We start from the raw sequence: 22,337 nt of genomic DNA, 5'->3' as shown, positions 1-22,337 counted from the left end.
AGAGACATTAATTAGATTACCACAGACTCATAGATCATCAAGGGACACACTTTGTATGGCAACGACGATAACTCAAACTCTCAGCAAACTTTATTTTCTTCAACTCAGGTCACTGTGACACACACAGAGCGGCAGTGTTATGCAGGTGAGTGAGGACCCAAAAGCGGTTTAACAGAAACAGAGTCTTTTAATGTCCAAACACAGGGAAGACATAAATCCTCTTCAGATGTATCGGTTGACAAAATAGACAACCCGCAGAGAGGGCGACAAATAAATCATAAAGTCCTCTGATCTTTACAGGAGAGTCCCCTTCTAGCAGCAGAGGAGAATAGCAGGGTTAGCGGCAACAGACTGCTGGTCTCTCCGGGTAGGCGCGGGTTGTAGAGGACAGAGGTACCTGATCACACGTAGCATCTGATGAAGAGGCAGATTACGACAGGACGGGACAAGGGTGAAGCAAACGAGAATCTGACAAAGACAGAAGCAGAAACAGAGAGAGAAATAGAGACCTAATCAGAGGGAAAAAAGGGAACAGGTGGGAAAGAGTAAACGAGGTAGTTAGAGGAGATGAGGAACAGCTGGGGGAAGGAAAGGGAGAGAAGGTAACCTAATACGACCAGCAGTGGGAAACGAAGTGAAGAGAAAGAACAGGAACAAGACATAACATGACAATACATGACAGTACCCCCCCCCACTCACCGAGCGCCTCCTGGCGCACTCGAGGAGGAAACCTGGCGGCAACGGAGGAAATCATCGATCAGCGAACGGTCCAGCACGTCCCGAGATGGAACCCAACTCCTTTCCTCAGGACCGTACCCCTCCCAATCCACTAGGTACTGATGACCACGGCCCCGAGGACGCATGTCCAAAATCTTACGGACCCTGTAGATAGGTGCGCCCTCGACAAGGATGGGGGGGAAGACGAACGGGGGCGCGAAGAAAGGGCTTAACACAGGAGACATGGAAGACCGGGTGGACGCGACGAAGATGTCGCGGAAGAAGAAGTCGCACTGCGACAGGATTAATGACCTGAGAAATACGGAACGGACCAATGAACCGCGGGGTCAACTTGCGAGAAGCTGTCTTAAGGGGAAGGTTTTGAGTGGAGAGCCATACTCTCTGACCGCGACAATATCTAGGATTCTTAGTCCTACGCTTATTAGCGGCTCTCACAGTCTGCGCCCTATAACGGCAAAGTGCAGACCTGACCCTCTTCCAGGTGCGCTCACAACGTTGGACAAAAGCCTGAGCGGAGGGGACGCTGGACTCGGCGAGCTGGGGACGAGAACAGAGGAGGCTGGTACCCGAGGCTACTCTGAAAAGGAGATAGCCCGGTCGCAGACGAAGGAAGCGAGTTGTGAGCGTATTCTGCCCAGGGAGCTGTTCTGCCCAAGACGCAGGGTTACGAAAAGAAAGACTGCGTAAGATGCGACCAATAGTCTGATTGGCCCGTTCTGCTTGACCGTTAGACTGGGGGTGAAAACCGGAAGAGAGACTGACGGAAGCCCCAATCAAACGGCAAAACTCCCTCCAAAATTGAGACGTGAATTGCGGACCCCTGTCCGAAACGGCGTCTGACGGAAGGCCATGAATTCTGAAAACATTCTCAATGATGATTTGTGCCGTCTCTTTAGCAGAAGGAAGCTTAGCGAGGGGAATAAAATGAGCCGCCTTAGAGAACCTATCGACAACCGTTAGAATAACAGTCTTCCCCGCTGACGAAGGCAGTCCGGTAATAAAGTCTAAGGCGATGTGAGACCACGGTCGAGAGGGAATGGAAAGCGGTCTGAGACGGCCGGCAGGAGGGGAGTTACCGGACTTAGTCTGCGCGCAGTCCGAACAAGCAGCCACGAAACGACGCGTGTCACGCTCCTGAGTGGGCCACCAAAACGCTGGCGAATAGAAGCAAGCGTACCCCGAACGCCGGGGTGGCCGGCTAACTTGGCAGAGTGAGCCCACTGAAGAACGGCCAGACGAGTAGGAACGGGAACGAAAAGAAGGTTCCTAGGACAAGCGCGCGGCGACGGAGTGTGAGTGAGTGCTTGCTTTACCTGCCTCTCAATTCCCCAGACAGTCAACCCGACAACACGCCCCTCAGGGAGAATCCCCTCGGGGTCGGTGGAGGCTACTGAAGAACTGAAGAGACGGGATAAAGCATCAGGCTTGGTGTTCTTAGAGCCCGGACGATAAGAAATAACGAACTCGAAACGAGCGAAAAACAGCGCCCAACGAGCCTGACGCGCATTAAGTCGTTTGGCAGAACGGATGTACTCAAGGTTCCTATGGTCAGTCCAAACGACAAAAGGAACGGTCGCCCCCTCCAACCACTGTCGCCATTCGCCTAGGGCTAAGCGGATGGCGAGCAGTTCGCGGTTTCCCACATCATAGTTACGTTCCGACGGCGACAGGCGATGAGAAAAATACGCGCAAGGGTGGACCTTGTCGTCAGAATGGGAGCGCTGGGAAAGAATGGCTCCCACGCCCACCTCTGACGCGTCAACCTCGACAATGAACTGTCTAGAGACGTCAGGTGTAACAAGGATTGGTGCGGATGTAAAACGCTTCTTGAGGAGATCAAAAGCTCCCTGGGCAGAAACGGACCACTTAAAGCACGTCTTGACAGAAGTAAGGGCTGTGAGAGGAGCTGCCACCTGACCGAAATTACGGATGAAACGACGATAGAAATTCGCGAAGCCGAGAAAGCGCTGCAGCTCGACACGTGACTTAGGGACGGGCCAATCGCTGACAGCTTGGACCTTAGCGGGATCCATCTTAATGCCTTCAGCGGAAATAACAGAACCGAGAAATGTGACGGAGGAGGCATGAAAAGAGCACTTCTCAGCCTTCACATAAAGACAATTCTCTAAAAGGCGCTGGAGGACACGTCGAACGTGCTGAACATGAATCTGGAGTGACGGTGAAAAAATCAGGATATCGTCAAGGTAAACGAAAACAAAGATGTTCAGCATGTTTCTCAGTACATCATTCACTAATGCCTGAAAGACAGCTGGAGCGTTAGCGAGGCCGAACGGCAGAACCCGGTATTCAAAGTGCCCTAACGGAGTGTTAAACGCCGTTTTCCACTCGTCCCCCTCCCTGATGCGCACGAGATGGTAAGCGTTACGAAGGTCCAACTTAGTGAAAAACCTGGCTCCCTGCAGGATCTCGAAGGCTGAAGACATAAGGGGAAGCGGATAACGATTCTTAACCGTTATGTCATTCAGCCCTCGATAATCCACGCAGGGGCGCAGGGTCCCGTCCTTTTTCTTAACAAAAAAAACCCCCGCTCCGGCGGGAGAGGAGGAAGGGACTACGGTACCGGCATCGAGAGTACAGACAAATAATCTTCGAGAGCCTTACGTTCGGGAGCGGCATTCAGTGGGCTCCCCAGAGTAACACGGCGGGTTATTAATTCTGGGCTCCGGAGACTCGGAAGCCCTGGAAGTAGCCGGTGGATCGAGGCGGAGATGGTGAATATGTTTCGAGAGGTCGGAGACTTGGGCGACCAGGGTCTCAACGGCATGTCGAGCAGCAGACAATTCCTGCTCGTGTCTGCCTAGCATCGCTCCCTGGATCTCGACGGCTGAGTGGAGAGGATCCGAAGTCGCTGGGTCCATTCTTGGTCAGATTCTTCTGTTATGCAGGTGAGTGAGGACCCAAAAGCGGTTTAACAGAAACAGAGTCTTTTAATGTCCAAACACAGGGAAGACATAAATCTTCTTCAGATGTATCGGTTGACAAAATAGACAACCCGCAGAGAGGGCGACAAATAAATCATAAAGTCCTCTGATCTTTACAGGAGAGTCCCCTTCTAGCAGCAGAGGAGAATAGCAGGGTTAGCGGCAACAGACTGCTGGTCTCTCCGGGTAGGCGCGGGTTGTAGAGGACAGAGGTACCTGATCACACGTAGCATCTGATGAAGAGGCAGATTACGACAGGACGGGACAAGGGTGAAGCAAACGAGAATCTGACAAAGACAGAAGCAGAAACAGAGAGAGAAATAGAGACCTAATCAGAGGGAAAAAAGGGAACAGGTGGGAGAGAGTAAACGAGGTAGTTAGAGGAGATGAGGAACAGCTGGGGGAAGGAAAGGGAGAGAAGGTAACCTAATACGACCAGCAGGGGGAAACGAAGTGAAGAGAAAGAACAGGAACAAGACATAACATGACAATACATGACAGGCAGAAAGACAGTATAATCCCAATACATTTGCCAATTAGGTGATTCATCAAAGGGTATTGTATGGCTCTTTGATAGGGAGATAGCCTTAGTATGAAACCGCTGCTGCTGTAATTCATTGTCTCTGTCATTTAAAATGGAAAAGAGAAAAGACACAAAATCTTAAGTCTCTGTGCCACGATGAACTGTAGTTATTTTGAGATGTTTAGAGACAGGTTGTTTCCTGAGTGATCAAATGCTTCGAGTTCAAATATAGTGCTTGAATGTTTGTGTCAGAGAAACAGCTTTGGTTCTGGATGGCAACTTTGAGCACTTACCAAGCTGTGTGTGCGTGCATGCCTCCACGGCAATGTGTGCGTGTGTGTCCTAACTTTCCTACTCACAGATGGGTTACGACTTCAGTCAGCCATCTGCCAGGTGTGTGACGGCTCCTGTCATCTCTGTCTCTGTAAAGAGAGGACCTCAATGACCCCTCTCTCTATTGTCTTCTCTCTACTCCCTCCCACTGTAGTGATACTGAGGCTCTGTGTGTGTGTGTGTGTGTGTGTGTGTGTGTGTGTGTGTGTGTGTGTGTGTGTGTGTGTGTGTGTGTGTGTGTGTGTGTGTGTGTGTGTGTGTGTGTGTGTGTGTGTGTGTGTCTGTCTGTCTGTCTGTCTGTCTGTCTGTCTGTCTGTCTGTCTGTCTGTCTGTCTGTCTGTCTGTCTGTCTGTCTGTCTGTCTGTCTGTCTGTCTGTCTGTCTGTCTGTCTGTCTGTCTGTCTGTCTGTCTGTCTGTCTGTCTGTCTGTCTGTCTGTCTGTCTGTCTGTCTGTCTGTCTGTCTGTCTGTCTGTCTGTCTGTCTGTCTGTCTGTCTGTCTGTCTGTCTGTCTGTCTGTCTGTCTGTCTGTCTGTCTGTCTGTCTGTCTGTCTGTCTGTCTGTCTGTCTGTCTGTCTGTCTGTCTGTCTGTCTGTCTGTCTGTCTGTCTGTCTGTCTGTCTGTCTGTCTGTCTGTCTGTCTGTCTGTCTGTCTGTCTGTCTGTCTGTCTGTCTGTCTGTCTGTCTGTCTGTCTGTCTGTCTGTCTGTCTGTCTGTCTGTCTGTGTCTAACTAACTAACTAAACACGTTTTTGGGGGGACCAACTGAATACATGTTTTGTTTAATCCCTACAAGGTCAAATGCTATTTCTAGGGGGTTTAGTGTTAGGGTTATAATTAAGTTTAGGGTTAGGATCTAGGGTTAGGGCTAGGAGTAAGGGTTCGTTTTAGGGTTAGGGTTTAAGGTTAGGTTACAAACCATAGGAACATGCTCTTTCCATTCATCTACAAGACCCTGCTAGGTAAAGTCCCCCCTTATCTCAGCTCGCTGGTCACCATAGCATCTCCCACCTGTAGCACACGCTCCAGCAGGTATATCTCTCTAGTCACCCCCAAAACCAATTCTTTCTTTGGCCGCCTCTCCTTCCAGTTCTCTGCTGCCAATGACTGGAACGAACTACAAAAATCTCTGAAACTGGAAACACTTATCTCCCTCACTAGCTTTAAGCACCAACTGTCAGAGCAGCTCACAGATTACTGCACCTGTAGATAGCCCACCTATAATTTAGCCCAAACAACTACCTATTTCCCAACTGTATTTAATTTATTTATTTATTTTGCTCCTTTGCACCCCATTATTTTTATTTCTACTTTGCACATTCTTCCATTGCAAAACTACCATTCCAGTGTTTTACTTGCTATATTGTATTTACTTTGCCACCATGGCCTTTTTTGCCTTTACCTCCCTTCTCACCTAATTTGCTCACATTGTATATAGACTTGTTTATACTGTATTATTGACTGTATGTTTGTTTTACTCCATGTGTAACTCTGTATCGTTGTATGTGTCGAACTGCTTTGCTTTATCTTGGCCAGGTCGCAATTGTAAATGAGAACTTGTTCTCAACTTGCCTACCTGGTTAAATAAAGGTGAAATAAATAAATAAAAAATGACAGACTGACCAGGTGAATCCAGGTGAAAGCTATGATCCCTTATTGATATCACTTGTTAAATCCACTTCAATCAGTGTAGATGAAGGGGAGGTGACTGGTTAAAGAAGGATTTTTAATCCTTGAGACAATTGAGACATGGATTGTGTATATGCGCCATTCAGAGGGTTAAATCGAAAGACAACATATTTAAGTTTCTTCGAACGAGGTAGTGTTACTATTTTATTATTCTCGATGGTGCAGCTGTAGAACCTTTTGAGCATCCGAGGGCACATGCCAAATCTTTTCAGCTTCCGGAGGGGGAAGAGGCGCTGCTGTGCCCTCTTCACAACTATAGGGGTGTGTGTGTGGACCATGTTAAGTCCTTAGTGATGTGGACGCCAAGGAACTTGAAGCTCATTTTGACATTAGCCAACCTTTTAACTGAAAACGTGGCCAGATGATTGATATTGAGAAGAGTGCTAACTTTAAAGGTGCAGGCCAGAAGGAGAAAATGAATTGACCAGATGTAGTATAATGTAATCTCCCTTGAATAGCCCACACATTTGTTGTTTTTTCAGACCATTATGTGTAACAACATAGTCCACATTTTTTCATGGTGATATAGGTAGGCCTTTATACTATAGATGAACTTTGGAGACAAATATGGGCCTATTCGTGGTTCAGTTAGACCATGAAGACAAATCTTTTAAAATTAAACTATCACAGAGGGTTTTTTGAGCCATACTGTATGATCACAATGCCAGAAGGGAAATAAAATACCCAGACGATAGTGTCAGTTCCTCTGTGTTGATAAAGATGACCCTTCTTTTACCTCCTGTGTGCGTTTAAAGCCTGTGATATGCCACCACTACTAGACAGACTGTGAGACTTTCTTAATTTCCTGTTTCCTCGCATCATGTCCACGCCCACCCGTTTTGTTCACTGCAGTCTCAAAGCAAGCGGTGACCAAAATCGCACCCTGTCAGATTCAGCCAGACACGGTCCTGGACGTTCTGCCACCCTCCTCCTGTACTCCCGCAAAACTAGAATAGTCCCAGTAAGCAAAATTATGTTAAAAAGATTTATAAAATACATATTTTCCAGGCGGTGAAATTAGTATATTATATTTTCTGAATGAAAGGTGAAAATACATATTTCCCTCATGTTTGAAATATGTCTTTATCCGGACATTGAAAATACGTAATTTTCCTGATGTTGAAAATACATATTTTCTTGACTTTGAAATCAGGTTTCTTTTCGGTCAAGAATTCAAGTTGAAAATACGTAATTTATAGATGTCTATGTTTTGACCAAATCAAGGCTGTTTCAGACTGGACCAAATCTGAACCAAACATAGACGTCTATGATTGTTTCAGATTTGGTCCAACAGCACCAAGATGCGCTGGGAATGGACAAGCAAAATGTTTTACGCCCCTGCCTTTGACAAAGTGGGCACTGCTTATCTCAGGGCGGCATCAGCGCTCACCTATAAAGCCCATATGACTGCCACTGGTTGAGATACATTTTTTTGTTTTTTAGGGAAGAATTATGTGTTGTTGGAGGTGCGTCTTGGTCAACTAAGCTCGGAAAATGCCGCCTTTGCCAATCTGCCGCCATAAGCAGCCGCCTAATCCTGCCTAATGGGTGAGCCGGCCTGCATTCAGCTCCCACACTTCCTGTTTGTGGGGACCTGTTCTTCTGAGTGGTTCTCTCTCAGTCCTATGATTAATGGACCTAGCTGTGTTTGAATACTTACTATATATTACTTGCTCCTTCCTCGTTCTCAATCTTGGTTTCCGCCCACAGTGAGGCAATAACGTTTGTGTTTGTTAATTGAGCCGTATGTTTTGGCAAATGTAATTGCCATTGAGTTAACCACCAACAAAACTGCTCTCTCGTTTTCGGTCAAGCTGGTTGGTAGTAATGCTGATTAATAACCTTGGTTTCCTCTTTCCACAGGTACGACACGCCCCCCTCGAGACGGTGAGGTCCCTGGGGTTGATTACAACTTTATGTCCATAGAGGACTTCCTAAATCTTGAGCAGTGTGGAACACTACTGGAAATAGGAACGTATGAAGGTGAGGATGGTGATGTTGGTTATGTTGGTGGTGGTGGTGATGATGGTAGACTGTAGGAGTGGAGAATAGGATCTTTCACCAGTTCACCAGATTCTCCTCACCTAGATTAGTACAGTGCACCGCAGTGATAAATCTTCTGTCCTGACAGAATCTACAATCCACCTGTGTGTTGTGTGTGTGTGTGGGTTGTGTGTGTGTAACAGCGTTAATCTGCTTGGTGCCTGTACCACTGTGTGTTTGACACCTTTCTCTCTGCCCCACAGACAATGTCAAATGCCTGTCCACAGGAGCCTATTGCCTTCCAAATACAAATATATACAAAGCAGACCTACGTACAGTGTGTCAGTGACATGACATGCAGTGGCATTGAGATAAGAGTTGCATTCTCATATCCAAAATTGTCACTTTCCCAGAGAGTTGTGGATAGACTTTTTAAAGATACTTTCAGGATATACAGCTTCAGTTGTAGATAATGACATACAATTTGTGTTTTGTTATGAACATGTGTTGCTATCTCTTGGATTGCATTTTGGGAAATAAATCTTAGTAACAGATCTGGCACTGACCAATGTAAGCCAGTCATTTGAATGTATACTTTAACGAGGTAAAGATTCTCTTCCCTTCTGAGTCGGTCCATTGTATTATCTGTGTATGCTCCCTGCTCCCAGACAATACAGCTCTCCCCTCTCAGTCTATAACACCATTGGCTAGGGGGAAAAGCCTGCTTTTCCAGCAGCTGCTTATTCCCACCATTTCAGGATGCATTGTGCTCTGGCATTGTCTCTTTTTCCCCTGCGTAAGATTTAGAGATTTTATAGATCTCCTTCCTGCTATCTCTGTCCTCTGTCTCTCTTTCCCTTCCTTTTTTCTCTCTGTATCTTTTTCTTGCCCCCCTCTTTATCTATGTTCCTCTCCCTCCCCTCCCTCTCTCTTCCTCCCTCCCTCTCTCTCAGGCATGCTAATGTCCCTCTTGTTGCCTAGGTAACTATTATGGGACCCCCAAGCCGCCGAGGCAGCCCGTGGTTGGGACAGTGATTTTCAGTGATGCTGTGCTCCTCAACGGCCCCCCAGGCTCCCAGCAGTCAACTCCCAAGCACACCAAGTCCTACAATGACATGCAAAACGCCCGAGTAGTGCCTGCTGACTACGAGGATGACGACCAGGCCACGGAAATGAACAACAGTTTTACAGGTGAGTCATTGTACATTGCAGTCAGACAGTTAGATACAGACGAACACTACCAAACCAGGCTGGTGTTCACCGTGGTGTGTGTGTGTTCGTGCATGTGTGTTTGTATGTGTGCTAGTATGTCTACACGTGTGAAAGAGCATGTGAGAGAGTGTGCCTGTGTTTGTGCTTTCTTCTGCTCTGTATTGCTGGGTGTCTGGAGGTTGCATCATGTCTTTGTGATGCTGATTTCTCTTTGTGAGAGTCTTAACACTGCCATCTGCCTGCGAGGAGGGGAGAAACACAGTACAAGCAGAATTCATAGGGCCTCGATCTCCTCTGTCACTCTTTCTCTCTCCCTCACATCTTTTTCTCTCTCTGTTCTACTCCTTCTCTCTTCCACTCATTTTTCTCTCTCCCTCTTCTTTTTCTCTATATTCTACTCATTCTTCTCTCTTCCACTCATTTGTGTCTTCGTCTAAATGCACTAATCTATCTGTTAATAGAGTGTTAATATTTCCCACCTATTTAAGGTGATGAGTATATCACTTTGTGTTCTTTTTAAGGCCTAATTTCTAACTAAGTTTGAAATATTGCCTATCAGAACCTGTGTTAATGTGTTTGCCCAGAAAGAAAGCTAGCTGATGGGCACGGATGAGTGTTTTTCTCTCTGTCCGTCTCCCTCTCTTTGAAGTCTGTTCCATCCTGGAGAGTGTTTGAGACATTCAGTCAGTTCCTAGATGGAGGGGCTTTTTCCTAGTCGGGTGGGTGGACGATATGAATCTATGGCCCTCTCTGTGTGTCCTGCCATCCTGGCAGAGTGGTGAATTAGCGTTTGATCACCCCTGAACGGCTCACGGATATGAGGGAGGAACGAGGGAGGCCTGGAGGGAAGGGGGGAACTAGGAGTTGGGGTTTAGAGAAATGGAAGCTGAGCGCTTTTGCATTATAGTCATTAGGCCCCATTCCTTTTGGACCAACAGCCAGGGGGTTACCAGAAGGAGGGTGATAGGGAGGGAGAGAAAGAAGGTAAAGAGGGAAGGATGTTTTGTGGTCATGATCAGGTCAGGCATTGATATAATGCATACAGTCGTCTTAGCATAACGTGTCTTATCATTCCACCTGTAGATTCACACATTCAGATTGCTGCATGAAACCTAAACCTCCCCTCTCTGTTTTTTTCGTGTTGTGCTCCTTATATACCCAGGATCCTTAGTGCGTAGTCTCTTCCCCTCTCCCTTGCTGTGCACAGGTAACTCTAGCGACCAGGACGAGAGCCGCGGCGGTGTTCTTCGGCCATATCCCGCGCGCGAGAATGCTCCGTCCTATGGTCTGAACAACGTGGTCGCCTCCACCTCGGACAACGGGCAGCAGACACATGCCCAACCCCAGGCCTCTCCTGAAGACCCCCTGGGACCCCTGCCAGACAACTGGGAGATGGCCTACACAGAGAATGGAGAAGTCTACTTTATAGAGTATTTATAATATATCTGATACCATATACCCCACCCACCCTTAACCTATACAGAAAGTGTACTTTACAAAGTATATATTATATACCCTATACACGTCATCCTACAACCCACAATAGCTTGCATCATAGTGTACATATTCACCCAATACCCTATGTACAGTAACTACCCTTAGCTTGTACCAAGAACAGAGAGGTCTAATTCACAGACTAAATACCCAAACATAACTCTATACTGTATACTCCCTATACTATGTATACTACTATACTATACAAGCCTCTCGTTCCTGTTTCCCTCCTCCTCTCCCCCAGACAGGCCTGTCATTGCTCAGTTATCTCTAGGCCGTTAATCCTCCATAGACTGATCTCCTTAGAGATCACAGGCAGGTCAGATCACCTGACCACTTTCTGTCCTCAGACCAACACACAGAGCTGGGGCTGCCTGCCTGACTAGCTGGGAGAGGATGAGGAAATGGTTGGGTGCATTCATCACCTGCATGTTGGTCTGCTTTTATTATTGGACTGGCAAAGTCAAGAGAATTGAAAGGAGAGCTTGTGTGGTGATGTTGAGGCACTGACAGGTCTCCTTCCAAACCTCTTCTTTGTGTTTCTCAATGGGGGAGAAGTCTGTTTTATTGTAGAATTGATCTCTCTTTGATTTCACTTGCTTGTTTTAGCGACAAACCTATAGACATTAACCCCTCACATCCATGTGCTGATGGGCTTTTGTTGCTTTTTGTGCTTATCACCTTGACTTCAGAGCCAGTCTTTAACAGCTCTGTGTATGTGTTGTTTCCTCAGCCACAACACAAAGACCACATCGTGGATCGACCCCCGGTGTCTTGAGAAAACTCTGAAACCTCTGGAAGAGTGTGAGGATGATGGTAAGCCAGGCCCTGTGTGTGTGTGTGTGTGTGTGTGTGTGTGTGTGTGTGTGTGTGTGTGTGTGTGTGTGTGTGTGTGTGTGTGTGTGTGTGTGTGTGTGTGAGCTGTGTTTCACTCATTTCTGTGCTGTATTGTTTACCACCTAATCTTGCACCTTGTTGATGCAATCAGTAGATGGTGCTACTGAACTCTTAGTCACAGATATAGATATGATTAAGTGTTTTTCTATAGATAGAAATAGTAATGGTGTCTTTTTGTAGGCACTACAACTCCTTCGTGGCTCTTTGGACAAAGCTTATGGGTCCATAACATTTAACCGTGGACGTATGGAGAAAATGCCCTCTTTTTTTCCTTTTTGTTGGCACTTCTGTTGACTCCCCCAAATGGGGATTTGTGCTCTCTGATTGGCTCAAAGTCAAGTTGTTGGCCACTGACAAGCATTACGATTCTATAAGTAGAAAGAGCAGGTTCGTTGCTGCCGGGTCGGCACGCAGCAGGTACCACTTTTGTTCTAGCAAGTATTGACATAATTAAATCACAATGGATTCGTTTCCATAATCAGCTGCCTGTGTTAGCTGCAAAGTTAGTGCACTGTCCTTAGCTAGCTAGCTATGTTGCGCTGGCTAGTGAATATGCTAACGTAATCTAGCTAGCTAAACATATGGCTATGGGCTGGAACTGGCATTATGGGATTAAGGAGAGTGAATTAAATTGTTTCTACGTCATCTTGCTAGTTAGTTATCTAGCTGTGGCCATCTGGCTAGTGTCAACAAGGGCTTTCTACAAAAAAAATTACATTAGCACAGCTAGCTAGCTAGCTAGCTAACATTGGAATCTAGACCATAAACTAAGCAACACACACAGACAAACAACGCTACTGCCACCTCCTGGTTTGGAGTATTTTAACAAGGCTGAGTGGTTGACAATTTAAAGGTATTTGCTGTGTGAACACAAAATAGACTGACTGCCGACACTCTGTTCAGAGATGCTAAGTACTGTTGGCAGGCAAAAGTTTGACAATCCTACCAGTGTGTCTGGCTGAACAAACCAGAGGTAACTAATTTGTGTTTTCTTAGGTCCCAACCCCTTTCCGAGGGGTAGTGAGATTTGGGTTGGACCTGTACAATTGGCCAATAAATTTGATTTGAATCTCTAAAGTGGGGGGCAGTTTTCACTGGTCCTGTCATTACTTTGAGATTGGCTTTCCATCTAAGGAATTGTCTAATAGCTTGTTTAAAGATTTGTTTGTTACTCCACTGTTAAATTGTAGTTAAACAAATATCTATGTAAGAATGTGACATACATTTTGTTTAAGAACAAACAAATAATGATAAGATGTCGGCGTGTGAATCTTGAGAACACAGGAACTGGTATTCAAATTCAGAAAAACCAATATCAGAAATTGCACCACCATGTGGCTATTTTGCTGTCATCTATCATATCTTAGTTTCAACATGTCACTGATTTGATGGATTATGGCACATCTATTTTTTTGTAAATACTCATTTGTGACTTAAAGATATCTATTTCTCTACCTACTTGTCTTTCTCTGTAATATTACTTTACTCCGTCTCTTTATTTCCCTTTCTTCCTCATTCCATCCCTTTCTTCCTCATTCCATCCCTTTCTTCCTCATTCCATCCCTTTCTTCCTCATTCCATCCCTTTCTTTGTCATTCCATCCCTTTCTTCCTCATTCCATCCCTTTCTTCCTCATTCCATCCCTTTCTTCCTCATTCCATCCCTTTCTTTGTCATTCCATCCCTTTCTTCCTCATTCCATCCCTTTCTTTGTCATTCCATCCCTTTCTTTGTCATTCCATCCCTTTCTTCCTCATTCCATCCCTTTTTTGGTCATTCCATCCCTTTCTTCCTCATTCCATCCCTTTCTTTGTCATTCCATCCCTTTCTTCGTCATTCCATCTTATCACTTTGGAGAAGAAGGGGTACATACTGAGGAACCAGACAATGAACTAGGTATGCACCTTTATTTCTCTCTCTCTCTCTCTCTCTCTCTCTCTCTCGTTGTTTATGTCATTGCGTTTGCTATTGGCTGTCAAAATCTGTCCTTTTGTATACTAGAATCATTTTAGATTTTCACAATCATCTTAGATTTTAGCTCAAATGTGATGTACTGCTTGCTTTGAACTACTGAGTGAGTGGCAGGAGTGATCACTTTGTAGACTATTTGGCAGAAACAGACATGCTCTTGAAAGGGAATGAAATCTCTGACTCTTTCAGGGCTCTGAGTCGGGCCTATGGGCTCCTATTATTTCTGGTACATCAGAAGCAGGCAGTCTGATTATCGATTGTGAAATCCAGCCCGCTCCAAAAGTGTTTATGGGAGTTGGCAGCAGCCCACGCTAACACACGGCGCTAATGTCTTTGTACGAAATCAAGTGTTGAGGAAAATGAGATGCTATCGCTTTAATAGGAGTGTGTTAGTTTAAAGAGACTTACAGCAATTTGTTTTACTTTTACTGTTGAAAAGCGATATCCCAAGTATCAATACAGTAAAGTACACACACTAAAAGGTAAAACAATATGTTTTTTAGACTGTAAACTTCAAGGAGTAGGGCATTCAAGGAGTTGGTCTGATGGGGATTTGTGATGTCATTGGCCTCACTATTGCTCTAGGAACAATAGAGGATCAATAGAGAACAAAAGAGGAACGCCCCCTTCTTGTGCCATGTCATGAGGATACCTGGGCTGGCTGGACAACCTATTGAGATGTGCCTTTTGTGAAGTAAATCAGATGATAACTGAGCTAAAAAGGAGACTGGAGTAGGCCCTCTCTGTCAAACCTGCGTGAGGCATGCAGTTGTGTACATCTATCAACTGTTTGTAGCAGTTGACTCCATGTATAGAAAACAACCTGGTTCTGTCCTAAAGACGACATAAAAACGACCCATCTGGAGCCATTGTGAGTGGGCTAGACCTGAACGTATGAATAGTCCATTGAGGAGGAGGCAGCAGTCAATCTCTGCAGTCTGTAATTTAGTTCAGAGACTCCCCTGACAGCTGGCTGTGTATATAGCCTGTGTGTGCCATGCTCAACGAGGTAGAGTGAGTCGTTTGACTCCATTATTACATGCCTGCACCGTGGCCCACCGATGATGCAGAGAAAAATGAAAAAGTATGAATAATAAAGCAAACGTCAGGTAAACATACAGTATATTCACCTGAGAGACCTTGAATAAGAAAAACAGGACAGCGTCACCCTCGGAAGAACTTCCTGAACGAGAACACTACCCCTTATAAATACTCATCTGACCACTGGGCTCATTTGAGAATCATCACACCACACTACTCTATTCTGACCACTCTTACAACACCAGCATCTGTAGTGAATGTATCATTACAGTGATGTAACATGGCTGTTCCTACTCTGTTTCAGAGCTGCCTGCAGGATGGGAGAAGATAGATGACCCAGTGTATGGGGTGTACTACGTAGAGTAAGTTGAACACCTCACTGACACCTAACGGTTCATAGCTAGCTCTTTTCACATTCCTCTCATTTATCCCACAATAATGAATAAGACTGAATCAATTGGATTGATTGTTATGCGTCAGCATATTCATATAGTTTACTGTAAACTGCGTCATTTCAGCTGGACTAGCGTTTTCCTCTCTCCGATTTGACCACACATTCTGACTTTCATTGGCTAGCTGTCAGACCTGTTATAAATTCAATGTTTTCTAACGGGTTTGAATCTATGTAGATTTAACTGAAACTGGACTCCATTTTGTGTGGCCAGTGTGTTTTATGCGGTTATCACTGAGGTGGAGGGATTTAAGAGGCTGTGAGCCAGAGGATGTCAAACACTGTGTACGGCCATTTATCATGGTGACAATGAATCTCTTTCTTTCTCTCTTTCTCTCTCTGTCTCGCTCTCTCTCTTCTCCCCCCTCTCTCCAGTCACATCAACAGGAAGACCCAGTATGAGAACCCCATAGTGGAGGCTAGGCGCAGGATGCAGCTGGAGCAGCAGCAGCCGCAGCCTCCTGAAGGTGAGCGGTACATTCGAGGTTCGTTTCCTGCCCTGGCAAGGCACCATTTCTTTCTTTCTTCATGTCTCTCTGTCTCGTCTTGTCTGTGTCTCGTCACGTCTTGTCTCATGTCTTGTCCTGCAGGGTTGGGGTCTATTCCATTTGAATTCAATCATTCCAGGAAGTGAATTGAAATCCCAGTTCATATTGAAAAGTTGCCATTAAAAATGGGTGTCACATTTCAGTTCCTCAGAATTGGAATTTCAATTAATTATCCTGGATTTGACGTGGAACTGACCCCATCCCTGTTGTCCTGTCCAGTCTGTGTTTGGGTACTTATTAGTTATTTTAAAGATCATTAAAGCATCATTATCATCATTTCATGGCATGTACTGTAGCATTTGCTTATTTGTCATCAGAGGCTTGGAGCTGTCGATGCTGCCATCTACTGTATGTGCAAACTGCTGCTGATATCATGCTTATCTCTAACCCTAACTGTTGCTGATATTGTGCTTAACCCTAACTCTAACTGATGCTGATACCATGCTTATCTCTAACCCTAACTGCTGCTGATATCATGCTTAACCCTAACACTAACTGCTGCTGATATCATGCTTAACCCTAACTCTAACTGCTACTGATATCATGCGTATCCCTAACCTAACTGCTGCTGATATCATGCTTATCCCTAACTGCTAATGATATCATGCTTATCCCTAACTGCTGCTGATATCATGCTTATCTCTAACCCTAACTGCTGCTGATATCATGCTTATCCCTAACCTAACTGCTGCTGATATCATGCTTATCCCTAACCTAACTGTTGCTGATATCATGCTTAACCCTAACTCTAACTGATGCTGATATCATGCTTATCTCTAACCCTAACTGCTGCTGATATCATGCTTAACCCTAACTCTAACTGCTGCTGATATCATGCTTAACCCTAACTCTAACTGCTACTGATATCATGCTTATCCCTAACTGCTGCTGATATCATGCTTATCTCTAACCTAACTGCTGCTGATATCATGCTTATCCCTAACCTAACTGCTGCTGATATCATGCTTAACCATAACTGCTACTGATATCATGCTTATCCCTAACGGCTGCTGATATCATGCTTATCCCTAACCTAACTGCTGCTGATATCATGCTTATCCCTAACCTAACGGCTGCCGGATATCATGCTTATCTCTAACCTAACGGCTGCCGGATATCATGCTTATCTCTAACCTAACTGCTGCTGATATCATGCTTATCTCTAACCCTAACTGCTGCTGATATCATGCTTAACCCTAACTCTAACTGCTACTGATATCATGCGTATCCCTAACCTAACTGCTGCTGATATCATGCTTAACCCTAACACTAACTGCTGCTGATATCATGCTTAACCCTAACTCTAACTGCTACTGATATCATGCGTATCCCTAACCTAACTGCTGCTGATATCATGCTTATCCCTAACTGCTAATGATATCATGCTTATCCCTAACTGCTGCTGATATCATGCTTATCTCTAACCCTAACTGCTGCTGATATCATGCTTATCCCTAACCTAACTGCTGCTGATATCATGCTTATCCCTAACCTAACTGTTGCTGATATCATGCTTAACCCTAACTCTAACTGATGCTGATATCATGCTTATCTCTAACCCTAACTGCTGCTGATATCATGCTTAACCCTAACTCTAACTGCTGCTGATATCATGCTTAACCCTAACTCTAACTGCTACTGATATCATGCTTATCCCTAACTGCTGCTGATATCATGCTTATCTCTAACCTAACTGCTGCTGATATCATGCTTATCCCTAACCTAACTGCTGCTGATATCATGCTTAACCATAACTGCTACTGATATCATGCTTATCCCTAACCTAACTGCTGCTGATATCATGCTTATCCCTAACCTAACGGCTGCCGGATATCATGCTTATCTCTAACCTAACGGCTGCCGGATATCATGCTTATCTCTAACCTAACTGCTGCTGATATCATGCTTATCTCTAACCCTAACTGCTGCTGATATCATGCTTATCTCTAACCTAACTGCTGCTGATATCATACTTATCCCTAACCTAACTGCTGCTGATATCATGCCTATTCCTAACCAAACTGCAGCTGATATCATGCTTAACACAAACTCTAACTGCTGCTGATATCATGCTTAAACTTAACTGCTGCTGATATCATGCTTAAGCCTAACTGCTGCTGATATCATGCTTAACACAAACTCTAACTGCTGCTGATATCATGCTTAACCTTAACTGCTGCTGATATGATGCTTAACCTTAACTGCTGCTGATATCATGCTTCAGCCTAACTGCTGCTGATATCATGCTTAAACCTAAATGCTACTGATATCATGCTTAACCCTAAATGCTACTAATATCATGCTTATCCCTAACCTAACTGCTGCTGATATCATGCTTATCCCTAACCTAACTGCTGCTGATATCATGCTTATCCCTAACCTAACTGCTGCTGATATCATGCTTATCCCTAACCTAACTGCTGCTGATATCATGCTTATCCCTAACCTAACTGCTGCTGATATCATGCTTATTCCTAACCTAACTGCTGCTGATATCATGCTTATCCCTAACCTAACTGCTGCTGGATATCATGCTTATCTCTAACCTAACTGCTGCTGACATCATGCTTAACACAAACTCTAACTGCTGTTGATATCATGCTTAACCCTAAATGCTACTGATATCATGCTTAACCCTAACTGCTGCTGATATCATGCGTAACCCTAACAAATGCTGATATCCTGCTCAACCCTAACCCTAACTGCTGCTGATATCATGCTTAACCCTAACTGCTACTGATATCATGCTTAACCCTAACTGCTACTGATATCATGCTTAACCCTAACTGCTGCTGATATCATGCTTAACCCTAACTGCGGCTGATATCATGCTTAACCCTAACTGCTGCTGATATCACGCTTAACCCTAACAAATGCTGATATCACGCTTAACCCTAACTGCTGCTGATATCATGCTTAACCCTAACTGCGGCTGATATCATGCCTAACCCTAACTGCTGCTGATATAATGCTTAACCCTAACTGCTGCTGATATCATGCTTAACCCTAACAAATGCTGATATCATGCTTATCCCTAACAAATGCTGATATCCTGCTCAACCCTAACCCTAACTTCTGATGATATCATGCTTAACGCTAGCCCTAACTGTTGCTGATATCATGCTTATTCCTAACCCAAAAAACTAGTTATATCATGCTTAACCCTAACCCTAATTGCTGCTGATATCATTCTTGCTAAGTGTTGGGACCACTGAGACACAATGTTATGATGAAACGGCATGTAATGTTAAAACATCTTACAAATACATGTCTCTCTCATTGTATAATTTACTAGGTTAGAAGAAACGTCTACTTGCCAGTTATTGTGAATAATTTGTTAGTCTGTCAATGATTTTGGGTGTATATTGTATATGTACTAACTGTGTAGAGCAAGTTTGAGTGAGCAAATGCATGAATGTGATGCTTATGTGTGTGTGTACCTATGTTTGTATTTTATGTATCGTGGGTGTGTGTCTGTGTGTGTGTGTGTGTGTGTGTGTGTGTGAATTCACAGTCCCTCTGTGTCTGTCTCTCTGTACAGAGTGGATAGAGGAGCACTCCTCAGCTGGTGCTCCCCTGGCCAACTATGCCAATAACCACCTAGAGACGTACCGCGACCCGCAGGTCCTGCCCCCACTGCCCCCTGCTCTGGGAGGGGCCAAACGTGAGTGGGGTTACACCTAAAGGATTCTACCTGGAACCAAAAAGGGTTCTTCAAAGAGTTATCTTATGGGGACAGCCGAAGAGCCCTTTTAGGTTCTAGATATCACTTGTTTTTCTAAGAGTGTAGCAATGAGTAAGTGGAGCAGACACGGTGCGCTCGCGCTGTAAGGGGACATGGGCTGCTCTGATAGACAGACTTGATCATCTCTCCATCAGTAGATGATGAGACACATTTCATAGAAGTACCGAAAGTAACAGTTCTAGTATCGAAAAAGTAACAAAGTTTCAGTATACCGTGTGTAGTGGAAATTTCCTGTATTTACCAAATCATGAGAGCAAACCACACACAAGTCAGAGTTATCATAAAGTCCATCTTTAATTATATGAGCTCCATCACAACCCTGTGACTCTCAGATCAATTCAGTGTCTATAAAAGAATTCTCTGAGAGTCCTTACACATTGCAACTGAGATCCTTTATAGCAAAGAAACACATAGCCAGACAGCATTGGCTAGAAATTATCATTCAGCTTTGTCTCCTAAACTATGTTCTTATCTCGCTCTCAGGACCATAAAACAAAACCTCATCAACAGGCATATATCAATACACCCCTCCTGGACAAGATCACAGAGACACAGTGACTGGCACATAGACATTGTGGAGCCAAGAGAAAATTGGTTCCCCCTCAATCATCCCTTAAAATGGTTTAAAAGATATGTTTACATATGAAAACAAGCTTGACCTCTCCCCTCTCTGCGGCCCAAGTAACTGAAACCTGACAGAGAACAGATAACTGCAACCGGCCAACAGTATTATCCAAAAATAGACATTCTAATGACATATCTACATTTACATTTACATTTAAGTCATTTAGCAGACGCTCTTATCCAGAGCGACTTACAAATTGGTGCGTTCACCTTAAGACATCCAGTGGAACAGCCACTTTACAATAGTGCATCTAAATCTTTTAAGGGGGTGAGAAGGATTACTTTATCCTATCCTAGGTATTCCTGAAAGAGGTGGGGTTTCAGGTGTCTCCGGAAGGTGGTGATTGACTCCGCTGTCCTGGCGTCGTGAGGGAGTTTGTTCCACCATTGGGGGGCCAGAGTAGCGAACAGTTTTGACTGGGCTGCGCGGGAACTGTACTTCCTCCGTGGTAGGGAGGCGAGCAGGCCAGAGGTGGATGAACGCAGTGCCCTTGTTTGGGTGTAGGGCCTGATCAGAGCCTGGAGGTACTGAGGTGCCGTTCCCCTCACAGCTCCGTAGGCAAGCACCATGGTCTTGTAGCGGATGCGAGCTTCAACTGGAAGCCAGTGGAGAGAGCGGAGGAGCGGGGTGACGTGAGAGAACTTGGGAAGGTTGAACACCAGACGGGCTGCGGCGTTCTGGATGAGTTGTAGGGGTTTAATGGCACAGGCAGGGGAGCCCAGCCAACAGCGAGTTGCAGTAATCCAGACGGGAGATGACAAGTGCCTGGATTAGGACCTGCGCTGCTTCCTGTGTGAGGCAGGGTCGTACTCTGCGGATGTTGTAGAGCATGAACCTACAAGAACGGGCCACCGCCTTGATGTTAGTTGAGAACGACAGGGTGTTGTCCAGGATCACGCCAAGGTTCTTAGCGCTCTGGGAGGAGGACACAATGGAGTTGTCAACCGTGATGGCGAGATCATGGAGCGGGCAGTCCTTCCCGGGAGGAAGAGCAGCTCCGTCTTGCCGAGGTTCAGCTTGAGGTGGTGATCCGTCATCCACACGGATATGTCTGCCAGACATGCAGAGATGCGATTCGCCACCTGGTCATCAGAAGGGGAAAGGAGAAGATTAATTGTGTGTCGTCTGCATAGCAATGATAGGAGAGACCATGTGAGGTTATGACAGAGCCAAGTGATTTGGTGTATAGCGAGAATAGGAGAGGGCCTAGAACAGAGCCCTGGGGACGCCAGTGGTGAGAGCGCGTGGTGAGGAGACAGATTCTCGCCACGCCACCTGGTAGGAGCGACCTGTCAGGTAGGACGCAATCCAAGCGTGGGCCGCGCCGGAGATGCCCAACTCGGAGAGGGTGGAGAGGAGGATCTGATGGTTCACAGTATCGAAGGCAGCCGATAGGTCTAGAAGGATGAGAGCAGAGAGAGAGAGTTAGCTTTAGCAGTGCGGAGGGCCTCCGTGATACAGAGAAGAGCAGTCTCAGTTGAATGACTAGTCTTGAAACCTGACTGATTTGGATCAAGAAGGTCATTCTGAGAGAGATAGCGGGAGAGCTGGCCAAGGACGGCACGTTCAAGAGTTTTGGAGAGAAAAGAAAGAAGGGATACTGGTCTGTAGTTGTTGACATCGGAGGGATCGAGTGTAGGTTTTTCAGAAGGGTGCAACTCTGCTCTCTTGAAGACAGAAGGGACGTAGCCAGCGGTCAGGGATGAGTTGATGAGCGAGGTGAGGTAAGGGAGAAGGTCTCCGGAAATGGTCTGGAGAAGAGAGGAGGGAATAGGGTCAAGCGGGCAGGTTGTTGGGCGGCCGGCCGTCACAAGACGCGAGATTTCATCTGGAGAGAGAGGGGAGAAAGAGGTCAGAGCACAGGGTAGGGCAGTGTGAGCAGAACCAGCGGTGTCGTTTGACTTAGCAAGCGAGGATCGGATGTCGTCGACCTTCTTTTCAAAATGGTTGACGAAGTCATCTGCAGAGAGGGAGGAGGGGGAGGGGAGGAGGATTCAGGAGGGAGGAGAAGGTGGCAAAGAGCTTCCTAGGGTTAGAGGCAGATGCTTGGACTTTAGAGTGGTAGAAAGTGGCTTTAGCAGCAGAGACAGAAGAGGAAAATGTAGAGAGGAGGGAGTGAAAGGATGCCAGGTCCGCAGGGAGGCGGAGTTT

General features: G+C 45.6%; 1 protein-coding gene across 1 annotated transcript in view; it reads left to right on the top strand.

Moving 5' to 3' along the window:
• The window catches only part of LOC115132592 (membrane-associated guanylate kinase, WW and PDZ domain-containing protein 1-like), a 104,546-nt gene that overhangs the window by 16,332 nt on the left and 65,877 nt on the right, over positions 1 to 22,337 (top strand). The window contains exons 3-9 of the mRNA XM_065021072.1: positions 8,084 to 8,203; positions 9,185 to 9,394; positions 10,578 to 10,845; positions 11,643 to 11,725; positions 15,122 to 15,179; positions 15,644 to 15,735; positions 19,358 to 19,480. Of these exons, the coding sequence (XP_064877144.1) occupies positions 8,084 to 8,203; positions 9,185 to 9,394; positions 10,578 to 10,845; positions 11,643 to 11,725; positions 15,122 to 15,179; positions 15,644 to 15,735; positions 19,358 to 19,480 (954 nt within the window). The remainder of the gene's footprint in view (positions 1 to 8,083; positions 8,204 to 9,184; positions 9,395 to 10,577; positions 10,846 to 11,642; positions 11,726 to 15,121; positions 15,180 to 15,643; positions 15,736 to 19,357; positions 19,481 to 22,337) is intronic.

Source organism: Oncorhynchus nerka, linkage group LG7, assembly GCF_034236695.1.
Source record: "Oncorhynchus nerka isolate Pitt River linkage group LG7, Oner_Uvic_2.0, whole genome shotgun sequence".
NCBI lineage: Eukaryota > Metazoa > Chordata > Actinopteri > Salmoniformes > Salmonidae > Oncorhynchus > Oncorhynchus nerka.
This window is presented reverse-complemented; position numbering and strand designations above follow the sequence as displayed.